The sequence below is a fragment of the Thermobia domestica genome, chromosome 8 (genome assembly GCF_964235325.1).
Source record: "Thermobia domestica chromosome 8, izTheDome1.hap1.1, whole genome shotgun sequence".
Lineage (NCBI taxonomy): Eukaryota > Metazoa > Arthropoda > Insecta > Zygentoma > Lepismatidae > Thermobia > Thermobia domestica.
Genome location: NC_137461.1, coordinates 262874105 through 262897284, shown reverse-complemented (window position 1 = coordinate 262897284; position 23180 = coordinate 262874105). Strand labels below are relative to the sequence as shown.

The 23180-nt window shown below is 30.6% G+C and overlaps 1 protein-coding gene across 3 annotated transcripts in view; it reads left to right on the top strand.

The window, feature by feature from the left end:
• The window catches only part of LOC145693594 (doublecortin domain-containing protein 2-like), a 230325-nt gene that overhangs the window by 181687 nt on the left and 25458 nt on the right, over nucleotides 1-23180 (top strand). Inside the window, exons 6-7 of one of the 3 annotated variants that reach the window (XM_081769720.1) lie at nucleotides 5039-5206; nucleotides 18756-21757. In XM_081769720.1, the coding sequence (XP_081625846.1) occupies nucleotides 5039-5206; nucleotides 18756-18770 (183 nt within the window). In that variant the 3' untranslated portion in view covers nucleotides 18771-21757. Of the gene's footprint in view, nucleotides 1-5038; nucleotides 5207-18755; nucleotides 21758-23180 lie in introns of those variants that run through there. The other 2 variants (XM_081769719.1, XM_081769721.1) reach the window with 2 other exon arrangements.

The window sequence follows — 23180 nt, the reverse complement described above, 5'->3', positions numbered from 1 at the left end:
TCAGAAGCCGTTCAATACTCCAGCAGCTCAAAAGCTTTTGTGATTTTTGAAACATTATTCTTCAACGCTACTTACGAACAATTGAAATGTTATCCATCATGGTTACGAGAGATGTATTCTTGTATTTAACTACAGTAAAGAACTTTTTTTTAATAACAATTTTTCAATATTGAACAATTTTGTTTGGGAAAATAGTTACAACAAAACAATTACAAAGCTACTCGTATTGTGAATTTGGAATTTTTATAGACCACATTTTTTGAAAATTTGTTGTCCTTAATTTTGCAAAAATACAGTGTAGTACTTGTTTACGAATATTGAACAACTTTAAAATATTTCGAGATATATATTTTTGCTCTTCTTTTGTCTCTCATCAGTTTCTTACGTTATTTAGAAGAGCAGAATTACAAGAGGAAGTTTACAGTAATTATGCGTATGTTTGATTGAATGCGTTTGTACTAATTACAAGTGTCGTAATTACACACAAAAAGCAAGACTATTAAACTTACTCGTTTGGAAATTGCTGAAATTTATCTAATAATGTCCTATTCCCGAATTATAAACTACACCTTTAATTTTATCTGCAAATCCAAAAATCGCGTGTATAACCCACACCTTTAATTTTATACACCATTTCAAAACAGTGTGTATAAGCCACATCTTTAATTTTATATACATTTTCACAAAAATGCATGTATTAGTCACACCTTTAATCTGACAATTTAAAAAAAATCTTGTGTATAAATATTAAATCCTGTTTCCGATCTGATCAAAGAATTTTCGATTACGATTCTATACTCATTTTCCTTACGAGGAACATGAACCACTCACCAAGATACAAATATATCGATGTATTATTATTATTATTATTATTATTATTATTATTATTATTATTATTATTATTATTATTATTATTATTATTATTATTATTATTATTGCAATTTTATTGAGTTCATATTGTGGAGTTTTGAATTATGCGTCCTCCATTCAATTTTTTTAATCTGTCGTTATTGTCTCGCTATTACGTAGTTATAAACAGTAGTGATTTGTGGCCTGTAAAGTCAGTAGTTGCAATATCAGAGACATGCTTGTACAACGGGTGCACTCCCTTTTTCCTAGTGTTATATCAATATTTAGAAAATTTGGATACGAAAATATCTTCTCTATTTTCATATTTATTGGTTTAAGTTTTAAACTCGCTGTTATTGCTATAATCAGCTAGCACGCGTATTCACTTTCAAACATTATGAAGAATTGCTGTTTAGATTTGGGTTGGGCGCAATCAGAAGCCCCAAAATCTCACGGAACGAAATCTCACCTGATCAGAACCTCACGGAACGAAATGCCTCCTAGGACAAAACTTTGCCTTACAAAATTTCGCTATAGCGATTTCTTCACTGTAGATTGTTTATAATATCGCTACGTGTACTGTATATAACTCTATATTTAAAAAAAATACAGGGAACCTCCCGTTAACGGACACCTTCGTGATACAGACATTTTTTTGGCTCTCAAAAATATTTGTATTTTTACCGAACATACGCCTTTATTTTACGGAATCTTTCAGATACGAACAGGGACAATTTTATCATAATGGAGAGGAACTATTCTGAATCCAAACGTATATAGCACATAAAACACTTTCTACAATTTGAAATTAATCTGAGTACGGTAGACATAAAATTCATTTTAAATATTTCAGCCTTCTTTCCGTGACGAGATAGACAACATCGATGTGAAAATGAGGGAGCAACTATGTATGATCCTTCTTTTCTTCCTTAAAAGAAGAAATATCGAGAACACTTGGATACGTGTTCACTTATTTTGAATAACGAGTTTATATACAGAGTTTCATCATCTTAATTTTGATCTCCCGTTAGGATTAGTAGTTCATACTCACCAAACAATTTAACTATACTTTGAGATATAACTATACATTTTAATCAATAATATATGGTAATAACATTGCTCCTTGAGTTTGAGATATAACTATACTTTTTAATCAATATCATAATAACATTGCTCCTTGAGTTTGAGATATAACTATACATTTTAATCAATATTATGTGGTAATAACATTGCTCCTTGAGTTTGAGATATAACTATACATTTTAATCAATATTATAATACCATTGCTCATTGAGTTTGAGATATAACTATACCTTTTAATCAATATTATAATAACATTGCTCCTTGAGTTTGAGATATAACTATACATTTTAATCAATATTATAATAACATTGCTCCTTGAGTTTGAGATATAACAATACCTTTTAATCAAAATTATAATAACATTGCTCTTTGAGTTGGAGATATAACTATACCTTTTAATCAATATTATAATAACATTGCTCCTTGAGTTTGAGATATAACTATACCTTTTAATCAATATTATAATAACATTGCTCCTTGAGTTTGAGATATAACAATACCTTTTAATCAATATTATAATAACATTGCTCTTTGAGTTGGAGATATAACTATACCTTTTAATCAATATTATATGGTAATAACATTGCTCTTTGAGTTTGAGATATAACTATACCTTTTAATCAATATTATAATAACATTGCTCCTTGAGTTTGAGATATAACTACACCTTTTAATCAATATTATAATAACATTGCTCCTTGAGTTTGAGATATAACTATACATTTTAATCAATATTATAATAACATTGCTCCTTGAGTTTGAGATATAACTATACCTTTTAATCAATATTATAATAACATTGCTCCTTGAGTTGGAGATATAACTATACCTTTTAATCAATATTATAATAACATTGCTCCTTGAGTTTGAGATATAACTATACCTTTTAATCAATATTATAATAAATTTGCTCCTTGAGTTTGAGATATAACTATACCTTTTAATCAATATTATATCATAATAACATTGCTCCTTGAGTTTGAGATATAACTATACCTTTTAATCAATATTATATCATAATAACATTGCTCTTTGAGTTGGAGATATAACTATACCTTTTAATCAATATTATATCATAATAACATTGCTCCTTGAGTTGGAGATATAACTATACATTTTAATCAATATTATAATAACATTGCTCCTTGAGTTTGAGATGTAGCTATACCTTTTAATCAATATTATAATAACAAAGTTATGAAAAACGGAAAATTCTACTGATATTGGAGGGTTTTACTCCCCCCATAAAGTAAAACCTAATATGATGCTGCTGGATTTGATGGATAAGGTTTCCCCTAATTTCAGCTTATTTTACGATTATTTATCCATTCATTTGGAACAAATCAACTCTTTTAAACTTCTAGGGCCTTATGTCGAGTCGTTTTGACGTATGATTAGAGTCATACTAAAGGCCTGACTACTGCAGGAAACATACCTATGTTAGTCGAACTCTTTAGTATTGGTACTAATTACGCATCAGAACGACTTTCCATAAGGCCTCTAGTTGTCTAAAGTAAACATTTCTGGTCCAATGTTACTTAAGTTATTCTTCTTCTTCTTTTTCTTCTTCTTCTTCTTCTTCTTCTTCTTCTTCTTCTTCTTCATTATTATTATTATTATTATTATTATTATTATTATTTATATTTATATTTATTTTACTTTTACATTTGGGAACACCGTAGTATAGTGGACTCATGTCCGCGTGGTCCCAGGTTCGATTCCCTGCCGGTGCTTCCCAATTTCCGGCGTCTGCCCAGCGTCGTGATACAAACTGGGGAGTCACGTGAAAACAAGACGTGACAGCCACCAGGTCCAGAAAGCTCCTGATGTGCCTGTTAGGGACAGGGCGTCGCAGCGCGCTGACCAAGTGCTCGTTGCTATTCTGGACGTAGTTCAGCCCGTCGCTAGCAGATGGCGCTGGAGCAGGCTTACACTCATAAATGGGCCGTTACGCCAAGTGGTTTCTTCTTCTTCTTCTTCTTCTTCTTATTATTATTATTATTATTATTATTATTATTATTAGTAGTAGTAGTAGTAGTAGTAGTAGTAGTAGTAAACTCCAAAATCCTTATATCAAGATTTCATTCTGAGGAGATTTCGATGTCTAAGTTTTGGACACTCGGAATTTTAGTTTTCGATGTTTTGGCCGGGAGATTTTGTCCGTGTACCTAGGGGTCAACGTCAAATTTAAAAGTTGTTTTTACACAGAACTTCTATATTTGTCTCATTAAATATTAGGTAAATAAAATATAGCAGAGGTGTGCTGTAATTCATGAAGTGGATTTTAATAGTTACCTATTTTCCATTACATTTACGGATTTCAAAACAAAGGCACTATCACGTTCTCCAGGCACGCTTCCAATAAAAATAAGACATCAATTCAGAGTACTTTATAGAAGGATTAGAAAAATACCGAACATTTTAAATAATGCTCCCTGTGTTCTTGAGAAAGTAACTTGAATCACCACTATATGTGTATTTTTGAACTGCCTGTTTCTTTCTACTTTTCTCTGTCATTTTCTCGCTCGCTTTCTTTTTTTAAAGTTGAGTCATACACTTCTGATTGAAGAAGCTCGCAACGACTATGGATAGCTTGTGAAATAACTGCAACCACTTGCCGACAATAAGAGAAGAAAGAAGTGCTGCAGGTATCTCAAGAAGTGGCTCTCCGTGTTAAGAAATAGAAGCTCCCTGCCATATGCTGAATGTTACTGGGTATAGTTGCAGCGCTCATGCAACTATAAACTTAAATCACTTTCTTTCTTTCAGCTTTATATATTTACATTTTTAATAGACATCACATTAATATTATCTTGAGGGATTTGAGCTGAAAAACAAAGTTTTTATTTTTACTGAAACACTACTTTAACACTTCGAAAACATTTAAAAATTGAGGTTAGAAAACAAGCAGTTGCATAATTGTGCAATCTATAGCAGGTGCCATATTTGGTTATAACATAGGTTCAATTACCTCCTACTGACTACTAAATAGATTAAACTTTTTAAATGTTATTTAAAGATAAAATTACAGTTATAAAGGGAGAGACAATTAGTAGATAAATTTTCGTTTGTCTTCTTTCTTCTTCTTTCGCTCGTAACCCTTCAGAAGAGTAACGAAAGTCATGTGATTGAAGTGGATTATGACGAAGATAATGGCGGAATTTTTCGTGCTCGAAGGAAAAACTCCGCCACCAAGAATGCCAGGGAGATCCAGGAATCTCGGGAAACAAACGTAGATCTTCCAATAGATTTCGAAGAAGCTCAAGAAGTACAGGTACGTACATGAATCTTGTTAAAACTCAGTGGCCTTTGACACATTTTCTACAGTTTATTTATTTATGGTCCATTTTGGTATGGAATTTATTACCTAATCAATTTTGGTATTTAATTAACCTTTATTTTCTTCAAATTAGTGTTCTCTTTGTCTTCTACTAACTGTGACTCTCTGAGTACTGTCTTCTTATTTTTTTGTGATTTTCTTAAATTAACTTTTCCTTTGTCTTCTATTAAATCTTTGTGACTACTATCTTCTTATTCTTTTTTCTGTGATTTTCTTAAATTAATTTTTCCTTTATCTTCCATTAACTCTCTGTCACTACCATCTTCTTATTGTTTTTCTGTGATTTTCTTAAATTAATTTTTTCCTTTGTCTTCCATTAACTCTCTGTCACTACCATCTTCTTATTGTTTTTCTGTGATTTTCTTAAATTAATTTTTCCTTTGTCTTCTATTAACTCTTTGTGACTGCTATCTTCTTATTCTTTTTCTGTGATTTTCTTAAATCATTTTTCCCGTTTTCTTCTATTAACTCTTTGTGACTACTATCTTCTTATTGTTTTTCTGAGATTTTCTTAAATCAATTTTTCCTTTGTCTTCTATTAACCCTTCATGGCAAATATATTCTTATTCTCTTCCTATTATTTTCTTAAGTTAGTCTTTCCTTTATCTTCTCTTAATTCTTTGAGACTATTATCTTCTTTTTCTCTTTCTGTGATTTTCTTAAGTTAATTTTTTCTTTGTCGTTCATTAACTCTTTGTGATTACTATCTTCTTATCTTTCTATTATTTCCTTTTTATCTTTGTTGGTTCGCATAGCTATTTTATCTAAATATATATATATATCTCAACAGTTTGAATGCATGTTTTAGACAATTTAAGATATTTGTGTTCTAATTGTCTTCGATCACTTTCTTCCATAATTTTTGAATTGATGTTCCCTTGTATACTTTTCTTGTTGATATATGTGTGCTTAACCGAAATATCGCTGATCACCTACAATTCGACAAAGGTATAGCATTGTGTTACTGATCAAAGAAACAAACACATATTTTTTTTAAAAAAAATAGAATAAAATAAACAAATATCACTTTCATTTTTATCAATATGAAGTGACATTTTAAAGAAACATTGAAATTATTTTTTATAAATATTCATTTAAACAACTGGATTTTAATTTACTGGTGACAATTCTTATGAATTTGCTAACATTTAGTGAAAAATTAAACATTTACTCTGTTCGTTTTGAAAACAAAATGGCAACGTATTTGAAGTACTCATTTATCTTATCTAGTGTTATGTGGAATTGAATTTAAATTTGAGACTTAATTTGTTGATTCTAAATTTAAAGGTAGAAAAATTTGATTAATAAAGTAATACAACTTTCCTATAAGAGTAATAATTTTCTTGAAAACATAATAATAATTATTATTATTTTACTTTTTAGTATATTTGTTTTATTAATACACCAATAGAACTGCTTCACGCAATACTAAAGTAATACAATTGTTTTTTATAAACAAAACAAACATCAATATACCAAACAACACAACTGCTTCACGTAATACAGAACAAATACTACTTTTTTCATAAACAAATTGCACTGGCAGGCAAAATGCGTTGTGCTTTGGAGACACTGTTGTCAAAACCCGGCAATAATAGATTCGGGCATCAAACTTAGAACGTATGACAAATCACAACTCAATATATCCGTCATAATATAGCAAGATGATTTGTGATGGATGACTTCCAAATAACAAAAATAATAGCATTTGGAATATTTGAATAAGGTTCTACATTTAGCTACAGTTAAACGGCGTGTACAATGAAGTTGGTTGTCTAGAGATAACGTGGGAGGATATCGCAGTGAGCGTAGAACAACCCTATTTAACAGCACATGCAGCTATCAGGTGACAGGTTTCCTTATAATTACATGGATGAGAAAATCAACTGACAGAAGTCTATGGGAGAAATGGGAAGAACTTTATCCTTAAATGGATTGATATCAGCTGAATAGATATCGATGATAACGTAAGTGTCATGACCAACATATTCGTTACTTACAGCTGTTAAAATAAAATTATAGGAATAAGTACATACTTTTGAAATTCCATTTGACTTGTCTAGTCGTCCAGGAACTGCAATTGAACTTTTTATCTTCTTCCAACCTATATATAACGCTTAATCTACGGAGAAAAGCACAAAAGAAAATCTGTTTTGACTTCTTCATCTTTTCGCGTCTTCGCGATTGTTCTCTTTCACCATAAATTGATGTAGGCAGCTTCTAAGAAGAATTGAGGAATCAATACAGACGCTAGAAAAATATATATATTCGGTATATGGAAGCCAAGTGACGCGGCTGGGAAGATAAAAATATGCAATATGACAGATATGAATCGTTTGAAAGTTGAGAAGTGAAAGCCTTTCAATCACCTTAGAAGATAGAAAACTTTATTCAATCTGATTATGAAAGTCCAAAGAGTTGAACTACGCATGGCACTAAAACTAATATACAACAAAATCAATAAAAGTTTTTTGTTCCTAGGAAGAAATAAATATATATATATATATATATGATTAAGGACTCTTCAAAAGTGATTTCATAATTTACCATAAGTATACTTACACGCACACATACATACACACATGCATAGTCTCTCTCTCTCTCTCTCTCTATTTATCAATCAAGCATAGGTGAAGTATAGCATTTTTGCTTCACAATCAGAAATTCTCCAGTTCGAATCTCCTGGCAGCCCATCCATCCATATCTTTTACGTATTTTCCTACAGGTCTAACAGACGAATGTGTGGATAGTTCCTATAAATATGGCTCCTTCATCGTGATATTTCTTTCTCAATTCTTGTAATCTGTACACGTAATACCAAAATACCGTCATATACTGTATCTAGAGTTTCCTGAAACGAAAAACTTTCTCTGTATTATATTCTAAAAGCCTATCATTTTTTGATTTTTTTTCGTTGTAAATTGTAGTATATCACTGATGACATATTGACTTTTGAAATACTTATATAAAATATTTAAATTGTACTGGAGGAAATAGTGCAAACGAATCAGCCAATCAGTTTTGAGGTTTCCGCAACAAATGACTAATGCTACACTTAAAGGCAGTAATAACATTGACTCATGAAACATCAACAAAATTGTTGGGGCGTTTTCTATCAAATGCGTACACTTGACTATAGTTTATAAGTGCATGAATAAGTCATTCTGAAGAAACTTCTAAAAGGTTTAAATTTAAAATTTTTTGAACCGTTTGGCTCCTGGTACATTAAGCATTTAGGGAGCATCAAACATAATAAAATCGTATAAACCCATTGATATCTCGAATTTTATCTTTTGTAACTATTATCGGACCAAAATTTCTTTAGTCCTTTAGTCACCGAAAGTATATATATATACAGGGTGTCCAATATACAATGCAACCCGGATTTTGGGTTAGTAGAACTTTTGAACCTGAAATGATACACGAATAACGGTTATACCAAAATGAAGCCTTGTTCATGCATATGTATTTAAACTAGGAAGCAATGATTGAAGTACACTAGGAACCACACAGTGTTGCCAGGTGTAACCGAAGGTATAAATAAATTTTTTTGCAAAACATGTAAATTGACTCATAACTCATACGTATAGATGTTCTGTCGATAATTTTCAGTTTTTTTTTTAGTTGGAGTGGCTTGGAAACTATGGAGCAGAAAAAAGAATTTTTCATTTCCACCGATAACTAATCGGATGAGGCCTCTGTAAGGGATAACTAGGGAAATCGTAGTTTTCATAAATTAACACTCTGAATTGGCAACCCTGCTGATGTTTCAGTACATCAAAAGGTGTGTTAAGGATCTGTCAGAACATGAGTCATGAGTTATGAGTCAATTTACATGTTTTGCAAAAAAAAAAAAAAAAAAAAAGATTTACACATTCGGTTACATCTGGCAACACTGTATTGTTCCTAGTGTACTTCAATCGTTGCTTCCTAGCTAAAAATATATGCATGAACAAGGCTTCATTTTGGTATAACCATTATTTGTGTATCACTTCAGGTTCAAAAGTTGTACTATCCCAAACTCCGGGTTGCATTGTATATTGGACACCCTACATATATCGCTCTTGTCTATTTGCAACTAGATAGCTATTGTGTACCAGTGTAAAGACAATTTATAACCTTAGCACACATATAACACCTCAGTTCGTACATACTGTATATTCGCATATATTTTTAGCTATTTCGTATATGAAAGATAGCTTGAAGAAACATTCACCAGTCTAGAATGTAAACAACTCTATATTTGACGATAATAACGTGTTTTGCTGCGCAATTCAAAATTATACATCTAACTATTATGGCGACTCACACAATTATATCTTATAAACATTTCCTTGACAACGAAAACCATCACCATAGCAACGTACTAACAAAAATGTCTTGATCAATCTACAAATATTACTTACATTCTTTCTTTCTTCTTCTTCTATTTTGTGGCTAGTGCCTGAGCATTGCTGCCCTGATTACTATGTTAAATATATAATATACAACGAAATATACAACCAATGGCGTATTTAAGGGGCTTCCGGGCTTAAACCCCCCAATATTTTATTTACTATATTAAAGTAAATGAAATATCTTGCAGAATTTTCATATTTCCAGGAATAAAGTTGCAAAGCTCCCCACCCAAAACAAAATCTCAAATACGCCACTGTATACAACATACAACGTTATCGTTGTAGGTTTTAGCTTCAATGTAGGTATTCAAATGAGTGCGAAATGGAAAGCAATATCTTGCTTATTGTCTTTCAGTATATAGGAGTATGTCATAATTCTAACTAATGCATTCTAAAACTTAGGCCTTTACTGTGATACCATTTCTGAGTTACGAAAAAATCAGAGAATAATCGATTTATATTTTATTTTTCCAGTTCAAGACAGTTTGATTCCAATTTGAAAAGTTTAAGGATGCCCTTATTTAAATTAATACTCGTTGGACATTGTTTATCCAAAGTTGCAAGTGCTTATTTTTCATATCCCTTTCATATTTAACTGTCTTTTTTTATATTAACATACGCAGATAACACAAGTGAGATATGTATATCTGAGATGATTATCATTCGTAAAAGACGAATATTCATTCAGAAATATTTGTAAGATATGAAAATGCCATACCTCTTATATCAGTATAATGAGAAATTTCACTTTAGATGTTTCCTTATTATGGAAAGACTCAACCTGATTCCAATATAAATTATGTGAAGTTTTAAGTTTAGTGAAAATGTATTGATATCAATATTTCCAAACCATAATCCTGAAGCAAATAATACTGCAACTTAAACATATCAACGCTTCTCAGGTGGAAAATTACAGAATCAGACATTGTATTGAACTTTAAACAAATACCATAAATGTTTATTTAGAATATAAATATTTATTTGCTAAGAAGATAAAGAAATAAGGAAGCATGTATGAATTTAGCTCACACAAACCAGCATATTCATATTGAGCGATACGAAATATAATTTCATTTTACCTTCAAACAGATGCAGTTTATTACTTAGCCATTAAATGGTTTTAATCAATAAGAACTGTGACTGGAAGAGCTTTGCGGCAATTAAATCGGTAGGCTACATGTATTCAACGATTGATGGTTATAAGGGTGAGTCCTGAATCCTAAGAATTAATTTTTTGTTTACAATTTTTTTACCCCCTGTTGCGAAAGAAAAAAAGACGGATTTTTCGCTTATGAGACTTTATTGATCTTTTTTGTAAAGCTTGAACTGAATCAATATCTTGAATAGAGATTCATTTTTTAAAATAAAAGATAGAGAGAAGTTGTTCACTTTCGATTTCATGATAGTAATAAAGAGAGAGAAACAAAATGGTATCGATAACTGTTACCTCATGTGACATTTAATGCACTTGACGTAATCCATCCAACTACATCAATGTAAGTTTTATCTCTGTGAGGTACTGAATAGCGAAGTTTTATTTCAGTTTTTTAATCTTTGTTAGTAAGTGGGTTATGTTGTGTTCGTACAAAATCATTATAACCACACACATATATAAAACTTCTTGCTTTGAAAAGGAGTAAAGGAATTATGTGTTATCATTATTTTTATTTACTGGCGATTCGAAACTAGAAAAAGTCTTGTCTATAAGGTAATGCTGTGTCACTTGAATTCCAAGTAATACTCGTAAATGTGTCAAAACTATCCAACGATGATCAAATTGATAATACTTCGTAAATATGTGTGTCGAAAAATAAATAAATACTATATCTGTAACCTATATCTATTCACTGCAGTTTCAGAGTGCAGGGAAGAAAAGTTATAGGCTCGAAAGTGTTTCAGAAATTTACTAGGAATCAGTAAGAAGAAGAAAACAGTAGTTAAATGTTCGTGAATTTGTATTTGGTGGAAAATAGAATTCAGTAATTTACGAAATGCAATGTTAGAAGTTCGAGACAAGATGGAGTCTGGGTTCGATGGTGCAATTATTTCGTACAATTTCGTGCATATCGTGGAATTATTTTATTTCTTACAAGTGATATTTAGATTCATTATCTTTAGTACTCAATTTTATAGTGTGGACCTGAACATACCTGGCATCAACTTATCTAATATCGTCAACTTATTTACTTTATAGTAATATATCACTTAGTGTAGGTGGATTCGGACTTATACCCGTGCCATTTTGGTTGCGACTTGTGCCGTGACTTACGAATATTTAATATAATATAATTTAATTTCTCAACTTTGGAACAATTATAATGTAATAGTCGATTTGGCCAAAGTAATCTTAAAATCACATTGTAGTTACTGAATGAATGAAACGTAATGTTGAAGTATAACATATTATGAAACATTATAGTCGATATAATGTTTTTTTTTCATAGTTGATTTAGCGAACAAGAGTTCGAAATTCTGTTAATAACATATTTATTATGTTGAAAAATAGACTGAAAGTATTTGAGAACAAGATCCTGAGACGAATATTCGGACCCAAGAGAAACGGGAATCGGGAATGGAGAGGAACTACATAATTTATACGGTTTGCCAAACATTATTAGAGTCATCAAGTCTAGGAGGCTCAGATGGACAGGACATGTAGCCAGGATGAAAAAAAGTAGGAACGCTTTCAAAGTTTTAATTGGAAGACCAATCGGAAAACGACCCTTGGGAAGACATAGGTGCAGATGGGAGGATAATATTAAGATGCATCTTGCAGAAATAGGAATACAAAGTAGAAACTGGACCCAGTTGGCTAAGTATAGAAGTCAGCGGAGAGCTTTTGTGAAAGCAGCATTGCACCTCCAGGTTTCATAGGCCATAGAGTTAATTAGTTATGTTGAAAAACTGTAGGAGGTTTCATTGTATGCACAGGGATGCAGATATAGGGAATCACTCAACCAATATCGAAGAGTTAGCTAGTTATTGCTCTCTATGTTCGATGATTGTGTGATTTAAATATACTAATAAGTTCACCGCTACTGGTGATATTATCCATATATACAAGTCTATTTGACACGGTTCGAAAAGTATAACTATCAAAAGTAAAAAAAAAAAAAAAAAAATCAAGGTTATTACACAGAGGATAACAGCATATTTGAGCTTTTTTTTTATTACAGCAAGCCTGCATGTAATGGAAAATTGTTCTTATTTAGACTGAGAATTAAGGTTTTTGCTTTCTAAACTGTAGCAGAATTTTTAAAATTTTGGCCTTATCACTCATTTGTCGTAAGGAAGGAATAGTTGTACCGGTATTCTTAGCACACTTTTTAGTCTTACTTTCTTCAAAACTCTTAAAGTTATAAATAGTATACATGTGTAACTTACAAATGGCTAAAGTAAACGGTATAAATTACAACTTAGAACAATGTTTAATCACTAAAAGGTATTATCGGTAACTCATACATCTACGAAATTGTGAGTAATAAACACAAGGCGAACATAAAAATGCAATTTTTTAAAAACATTAATGTAAATACATAAATGATACGTTTTCTAAGCACTATCAACATAGACTACATTATCCACTATTTCTATTGTGATCAGAAACTAGGATACTAACATGGAATTATTTTTGTGTACATTAAGGCATAATTAAAGTTATAGCAAGCAATGTGGCCTTTACCGCTACGTTTTCTTCGTGGAAAGTAGACTGGAAAAGATAATGGTATTTTGTCTTTGCTAGAATTAAAATGAAGACTCAGGATAAACTAAATAAAAGAAATATACATTACAGCTAAACGTTAAATATTTATATTAGATCCTAAACTAAAACGTACATAGAGGAGTATGAAGGATGCGGAAGATGAGTTGACACTCAGACTTCATTTAGATTCGAAGTCAACTTTCTTTGTTTAGTTCAACTAAGACAAAATGGCAAACATTAATCTCATGTACTACGTTAGTTTAGTTCAAAGGATACCAGTAAAATCTATTTCTGTAAAAAATATAATATTCTTCAGCGATTGCAAAACAAAGTGTCGCTCAGTCCAAATATACATTATCAGCAAAGCCTGGCTTTATATGCACTTAAGATTTGAAAATATACATTCAAATGTAAAGTAAAAAGTTAGAAAATATGTATGTAATATGTAACAAACTGCTATGCACTAAAGAACTAGCTTATTTGACTAAGATTATTTTGTTTACAATGTTTGCTATGTGCAAAATGGATTTCCACAGTACAGTATTAGGAGTTTTTTCAAAATTTCCTGGTGTCAAACTTCGTCTATTGTATGTTAGGCCGCAAATGACCTTTCAGACGTTCTGATCATTCAACTCTCAAAGAATTACTGATCCCACATATATGCTGGTTGACTTCATCTTTCTTAATCGTGGGTTTTGAAATGAAATGAAATGAAATGTTTGAGTTTTACGTCCCACTGTGATGCCGGTGAGGCTAAACGAGACGATGATGATGAGTAATGAATGAAATGGTGAAATGAAGAAAGTGGGAGGAAACGGGAGAACCCCGAGAAAACCCACGCACACGGTGTTTGTCCACCACAAAGTTCACTTGGCGGGGGCTGGGATCGAACCCGGGACCCCAAGCACCAGAGGTGAACGCTCTACCACTGATCGTGGTTTTTAACTAAGCATATAATACAACTGCCTTTTTCTTAGTTTCGGCTCGGGAAAATTAAAAAAAAAAAATTGTTTTCATAACAAGTTTCAGTGTTATTAAAAAAGGGATACACCTTGAGTTTCTTGAGTTTCCATACGATTGTTTCAACAATATTGTCGAAAAGTGTATTCACTTTACTCAAATTCTAGGAAAAGTACTTCATTAAGGGTTTCCGACGTTAAGAATATTAACGGGATTTGTAACTTCAAATATGTGCAGAAATATACGAACACCCTTGGAATATGTACTAATTTTTAAAATATTCGTTATATTTGCGCATGTGCATTTTAAAACATCAGACCTTAGCTTTCATGAAAACTAAGCATATCATAACACGATTAAAAGGATCAAATTCTTCAACGAATTTAAAACTACAAACCCCTCAGTTCAGATATATACTCAATCTTAACTAGAATGAAATCAATTTTCAGGACAACGAAACTTTGCAATGATGACAATTACTGTACAATGGATGAACAAATGTAAAGGTAAATTATTAGCTATTTACTTCAATGCTGGATAGCTCTGCCATATTCATAATCACTATGTGCCTCTACCATCAAATTTTCCTCCACTGAAATCGATGGTGATATTCTCTCTGCTTTGCTAATGTGTAAATATTCAAATACTTGGACTAATAACAACCAATTTTTAGATACAAATATTTAAACAGCTTCTGGCAACTAATTTGATTTTTCAAAACCAAGAACATCTTTTACAAAAATAAATGAAGAGCATTAAAATTTTTCTTTTAACTATTAGCTAGCACATGGTAAACAACACCTCTTTAACCAAAGTTTCATATTTCAACTAGGGATGGACAAAACCGGTCTTTATAAAAACCGGAAACCGATTTCTAAAAAAAACTGAAATTTCGGCTTTCTCCAAAACCTGTTCGGTTTTTGGAGAAAACCGAGAAACCTTTTTTTGTGCCCACCTCTAATTTCAACAATATTCGCAATTCTATCAAAGGAGTCGTCACACCTTGATCCATTATAATAAACATAAAACTCTCGCTCTCTTATCCACTAAAAATATAGCCATTTTTATTTAACAATTTGCTTTAAGATTTTTCAATTATTCAAGCTCTATAGATGTTTTCAATTATAAATTATTGATATTATGGTCCAAAATAAATTCATATTACGCAGTTTGGAGTGAAAGTTATACATTGAACTATGGTTAATGGTTAATAAAGTTGAACAAAACTCAATATCTTCTTTGGAAGGAATCATTCTAAAATGTTTCAAGATTGCATTATGTTAACTAGAACATCAAACAATTAATTTGACTTTACATGTATATGATGAACTTATACATATATAGTCAATACAAAACATATTTTTCTTACACATGTTGGTAAGGTAATAGTAATAGGATAATAGTATTGAGTTTATTATTTATTGAAAACTCGAATTTTAATAGCCTGTGTTCATAACTCTGAAGCAAAGACGTCGGCGATAGTGCACCGCGATATTTATAAGATATGAAGTAAATAACTAATTAATAATTAAGTAATAATAAAAAGAGAGATTAAGAATATAAACGTGTGTAAATGAATTTATCGGGTCGCCACTTCGTTGTAACGGCAGAAAAGAAATTACTGCCTAATATACCAAAGAATAGTCAAACAAAAATAAATAAAATCACTTCTCTTTTCAATGGTAGTTACGCAACTGTAATCTGACTTATTATTTAGCAGGTAAATTAATAACAAAGTTGTATGCTTAATTTTAAGTTAAGTCCCTTTTCATTCCAATAATTAACCTTTTAAATCTAATTATTCCTCAGTAAAAGTATTTATTTATAAACAAATGTTTACTATGCAAACTATACGATTTTTTCAAGTTCGTTCATCTCTCTTTTGTGAGTCCTACTGTTATTACCTAAATATATTTCACAGATAAATGTGAATGTGTTTTCAATGGTGAAATTTCTTTTCAATTTCTATTGTTACATTTCATATCATATCACAAAGAATTAGTTTATAATCATAATGTAATTCAAACATCGTCTGAAAGGTGGCACTACTAATTTTTCTTTAAATGAACAAATGTTGACGATAACTAACGTTCCTTTTTTTAAGCAGTTTATTCCGTCTTGAAATTATAGGTATTTTAAAATAATTACTTGTACTTGATTATAGAAACAGTATATTCTAAACAAATTCTACATTCTCAAGATGCATACATATGCATCTAAATTCACGCACAAAATATTCATTTTTCTTTTACTCACTTTGACCCACAATTATTATAAAATAAAATACATATTATGCTTTATAGTAATTAAAATTTCTACATATAAAATTCAATACATACTTCATTAAACTAGTAACATTTTCATTTCATTAGTTACTTGAAATTAACTTTATTCTCTAGCACAAAATTAAACTACGTATTATTAACCTACACATTCAGGACCACTCTACATTCATTATTCAACTTTGACTAATACGAATCAGAATTGGAAGACAACCAAATCTAATTCGATTTGGTTTTTAACATTTCAGTAAACGATTCGCATTAAAACGACATGATCAAATTACTGTAATTTAGAAATATTATTTAGCAAACTGTGTATTTCATTCCAAAACAAAATAATTTAAATGTACGATTTGTATAAAACACACAAATTTACCATATTGCGACTTAAATATAATTTTTATGTTGAATTCAGCAACGAAAACCACTACTATTACTTAAACTTATCCTTTTTAGAAAAGTTTAGTTGTAACTTATGCTAAACTTGTACTAAAAATTGTGTGGTGTTTCTAAATGACAACCATATTTTCGAGGGAGGCAAGCTAGAATTAATTTAAACACCAATAATGTTTATAGCATTTCACTAGAAAGAATTATTTCAATTCCACAAACTTGTAAAAATACTACATTTTTAATTCCAAAGATGTTAAATCTAACATTACCTCGTAACTGAAGAATTTTTTGTCAACAAGAAAATACAATTTAGCTTGCTGCTTTCTTTATCAAATTCCTCTGGAACGTCAACTAATTGACATCCAAAAGAGAATTCCAATAATACTCATGGATTTCCGATTTTCTATGAATCGAAATAGTAGCCAACTGTTTTCGATGACGAAACTTACTCCATTCGTATATTTTTTCGATAAAATCAATTCTTTGCTCAACTTAGAGCACTTCTTATTAAATTCAAGTGTATTTACGATACTTTAAGGTTTAACATATTTTTGGTTGTCATTCGAAAAAAAAAAAACGTATGTCCGACCTATTTTGAATTTTCCACATAGTTTGTAACCTCGAAAACAAACTCTCTGCTCTATAATTGATGTGTATCGGGTTCATTCAGCCGTTTCCAGGATAATATGAACATTTAAGCATATGGTAAACAAACATAAAGAAATCCATAAAAGTAATTCGGGCTGTTCAACTTATCAGCAGATTTTATAACAAAGTATTTTGAAAATACTTACTTCAATTAATAAGCACGAATATTAGGAACTAAATAATTTAGATATGAAATGCATTTATTGCATTCATAATGAATTTCAGAAATATATGTTTTCATATAGAAATTAAGCTTAGGCCTAAGTATTACGATTCTTACGCCTATCTCTAAAATATCTTGGTCACGTAACATCCATGCAGTGACGTAAATGCAAAAGTTGTAAAATTAATAACTACACTAAAAGCTTTGAAATTTACAACAAATTATCACAAATTACAATAAATATTGCTGTTATAGAAATTTAGAAATAGGTCCTATTACAATAAGAAGAATGTAGATGAGAAGATATGCTTACATATGTAGAAATTTAATAACTTAAATAAAGCAAATATCGTATCATAGATCAACTCTATTTGAATGGTTCTACTGACAACTTAATAAATTCGCTTTATGATCTTGTTGCAGTCATTTAATTTCCAGTTATAATTTGTATTTTTTTTAAATCAAAGTTTATCATTTCTATTTTTTAATTTTTGTACAAAAGCTTGAAAAACCCAAGTCTTGTTCCTTCTTTTGTACAAAGCTTGTCGAGTGCATGAAATTCGATTCTGAATACCTAGGTGAAAATTATATCTAATTTTATAACACGAAATCTACAAATATGCATGAAAATAATAGAAAATAACTATATCAGAACAAATGTCAAATGCATGTATTATTGTATTATTATCTTTGGAATGAGAACAAATCTGAATGTATTAAATGAAATCTATCATCAACCTTGCTTTTGTTTGAACGCATGACTTTTTTACAAGGCCAAGCAACGTATAAGATTAAAAACAGCTCTATTCTGTTTCCAACTAATTGCTGCAAGTTACAATGTATATGTTTCATGCGATGACAAGTTTAGTTTTGCATGTATTGTTTTTTCTTTTGTTTTATTTTTGCCTAACATTTTTTCTCTTTCTCTGTTATTTAGACAAGAAGACGATAGAAGGCGATCTGTTAGCAAGTCCCCAGTTAATCACGATATACGAAATAATACAGTTGATTTTCATCTTTGTTTGTTGGGTTTAATTTTTCTTCACAAATAAGTATAGCAGGTGATATATATATCATCACTGTGTGTGCGTATGTATGTACGTGTGTGGGTTTGTGTGTGTGTAAATATACTGCATGAAGACTTGTTTGTTTTGCTCTGCGAGCACTGTATGAGTTACTAAATTCTATTACCGTGAATATTTGTACTTCATTAGTAATGAAGATAAGCTTGTAATGTCAGAACTGTGATAAATATTAAATGCATAAATTCAGCGTTTTATTTTTATTTTGTAACTATTCAAATGAGGGATCTATTTAAAAACGATTACTTTTGTTGAATGCTTTTGTGTAAGTTGAAGCGTCAAGGGCCATGTAGCATCTAAATGTTTTTCATTTGGAAGATTATTCCCTATTCCAGTTGAAAAAAAAAAGTACCGGAGATTAGCCTGTATTTTCTACGCATGAAAGGCAACAAATAAATATAAACCAATAAAGTTTATTTGTTAAATATTTCTCTTGGTCTTGAAATTTCAGTTCTTTCACGTGAAAAATAAAGGATTTGATACTTACGTATAAAGATACTTAAGCTATTGACATTCTGGTATAAAAATTTTCGTTGAGTTGTTGAACTTTCATATTTTAAATACGATTTGTTTCCCATGTAATAACAGAAATGAAACAATTTGCAGCTTTTGAGTTCGTATACATCTTAGATCTAATAAGTAGAAGGGTAAAGTAAGGATGAGGTAAATATTGAATAAAAATTATTTTTAAAAATGATTCTTACACATAACGAAATTTTGTTGCATCATTGTTGAATCCTTTTGTAAATAAGGTTTCTCAAATGATAGTACTAGTCTACTTAAGAAAGCCTCATTATATCAGTTGAAATTTTAAATAATAACCAATGAGCGCTTTGCTATTTGAGTTTTCTCTGCATTTTATTTGTTTTTATTCGTTTGTGTTTCGTTATCAATAAAAGAAAAGCCAAATGATTTATTTTTTGCCTTTCCATTTGTTTTCTTAAGTCAATTAAGTTAACTCAGAAAGTATTATTGAATCCCTCACTATCTTATTCTCCTAAAAGAGAGTAAGATGGCATAAGCATTACATAACTCATATTTTAATCTTAAAACGACTGAGAAGTTGATAAAAAATTCATTACTTCACATTACAAGAAAGTTATTAAAAATTTAATACCCAATATTGATCCTCTTCCAAGTTATAGTATCGTAATATGATTTGAAAATAATTTGACAATTCAAAAAGTAAACTACGAAACTTAGGAAAACAAGCCAACAAGTAGTTTACACCTGAATGATCATGTGCTGATTTTAGGAGTATGTTCTAACAAGACATTCATGTTTATATACAAAAGAGTGCCATTTCATTAATGGAATAACATTCTACGAACGATTGGAAACACAATTATTTTGTCACCCACTTCTTGTTCTCTGATGTACCCCATTTTGTCTTTAGATGGCTTTAGTTCTACGTATAGTGAGAATAAATTAATTGTCAATCTCTGTTTTACATGTCTGTGAAGTTCTGTAAGTAGATAGACTTAAAAACTTGGGAAACGAACAATTACTGATATTACTCGTTTTCATATGCAATCCAAATAAATTATCTTTATATTTGTGAGAATCAAATTGTGTTCTAGTGAGAAGTGGGTCAGAGTTACTTTAATTAATAAGTCAATAACCACACAGAATTCCATTTCTACAGCCAACTTGTCTCTAATGGGATGAAAGACTATTTTTAAAAATATAGTTGTTGATAATCTGTTCAACATCAATGTTCTGTCGGTCAGGAAAAACACATAGAAGGAAAAATAAAATTGTTGAATGATCATTAGAATTTGTTTATAAAGAAGAAACATTAAAATCATAATTTTAGAAAATCGTACCGAAAGAAGTACATTGATTCAATAATATTTTTCAAGGTTCTCCCTTATCTAACCACATATTTTTCATTTTTAAATTATTATAGAAATACACGAAAATTTTGAAAACACTCCAACGTATTTTTATATTATTTACTTACAAATTAGAAAGATAATTTTCATAATATAATAATAAATATTATTATTATTATAAATTTAATTAGTCTATTAGAAAATATTGAGAAATATGTTGTCATATCAATAATCTATGAATTTATGGTGTAGAATATAGAATATTTTACTTATCTCTTTGTAAGACCTATTGTTGTTGGTTGGTTTCAATTTTTCTTTAAATCTGAGACTCTGACAATGAAATTAAGTAAGTATCTAGTCTTATTGTGATTTCTTAAGTATAAAACTAGGAAAAATAACTATATTAAAATTTACTCTGAATTCTGTGTCTTTAGCCAAAATAATAAAGGCAAAGAACAATTGGTCTCTTGAACATAAGACTGAAAGAGGATAAATGATATTGATATTTGTTTCAAAACTCGACTGATGAAGTTAAATTCTTATATAAGTCTAATGCTTTAAAATATTCTGTATCTCATTTTCCTAGTAATATGAAGTTATTCTACGAATGTACAGGAGTAAAACCATTTTACTGTGTTAAAATTAGAAAATTAATATGAGTTACTTGTGTTATTTTAATGAAATTGATGCTCATATGTTTAATTAGAGGAATGACTAAACCAAACTCGCACAGATTCATTATAAATACTATTCAATATTGTAAATATCTGTGTGAATGATTTTATCGACTCAGTATTTTACAGTAGTTTAGTTTGTAACAATTTTGGTTAACAAGTAAATAATAGTTTAATAGCTATATTAAATTTATCTGTTTTAAATTGTATTAAAATAATACATTAATGTAATGAACCTACTCAAAGTGTGATCAATAGTTGTATAAAAGTTATTTAGTTGTAAGTGAAAGGTTGTGTAAATTTTTCTTTATTCATAAGGTTCTTTTGAACAAAATAAATCTTTAAAAGCCGAAAGTTTTTCTCTATATTTCTATGGATTGTACATGGTCCGTTTTTTCTAACCTTCGTTAAGATGTCAGACCAGAACTACATAAAGCGGCGAAACCCAAATTAGTCAAATATGTTTATTGGAAATCGCAGATCCTCCATACCAACAGATAGACTCCGGTGTTCACTCATTATGAAGTACTAAGCGTGAAACTGTATTGAGTGCAATCGAAGCGGCTGGCAAGTGTGAACTACATGAAGTGATTTGATTTCTTCCGCCGGAAGGACACAGTACGGCCGCCATTCACCGTCGAATGATTAAGGATTATGACAGGAACTTTATAAGTGATTATTGTGTGCACAAGTGTCACATAAAGTTTAAAGAAACTCTTACCGTCCTACCTGACAAGAGAACCCAAGGGTGGATATCTGTGGCGGAACATACGTTGAACATAAATGATGTGGTTCGTGAAGAGGGTAAAATATTATGGTTTCTGAACTGTCTTATCTTGGAATTTCAGAGAATTCAGCAACCGCTTGGAGAAATCGAAATATTTCAAGTGGTCCAGACTTGGTGGGTGCTTTGATTGGACTCGATGCGGTTTTACAATCACTACGTCACAATGATTGAATACCAGAGTCTGTCCCTTGGTATGGAGGATGTGGTTAACATACTCAACGATCATATTTGACTAATTTAAGTTTCGCTATCTCACCTGATTCTCCTCTAGACTAGAGGCTTAACGGAGGTTGAGAAAAACACCCCTCGTATATTTCATAGTCTATTTTCTCCCATTATTTATAAAAACAAGTTTTTCGACAAAGAAATGCTGTGGAAAATTGTCAATTGTTTTATAAGTCTCAATTGTTTTCCTATATGCAAAAATTATACAGGTTTAAATGCTCTGATACTTCTCAAAGTATTAGAATATTTCTAGTCGCATACTCTGTTTTGTGGAAGACGTGGGAGTATAGTAGAACAACTATCTCGATCACATTTACTTCTGTCTCTTTTCAAATCATGCTTTTCTGCACGAAAGCAATTTTTTTTGGCCCTATCTGTTGCCTGGACACGTGGGTTATAGAGCATTGACCAGAAACTACGTATGCCAGAGCGCAATATACACGGACAATCTTATTGGTCGCCTATCTGTTCTTTGGACATTTGAACCACGAAACTTAGAGCCCACATTACATAGGTCAGAGATAAACGTTTTCGAACGCAGCATGCAGAGCCGTATTTATGTGTGGCGATGCGTCGGGTAGCAAGTTTTGCTAAGCGATAGATTTTCTCGGATCATTTTTTCATTTTCTTGCTTCGGAATTTCAGAAATTTATTATGTATGTGTACATTGCCATGGCATGAAACTTTTACATTTGTAAATACCCAAATAATAAGAATCCGTTTGGCTTGAAAGTAGTAAATAATTAACATTTTAGTTTC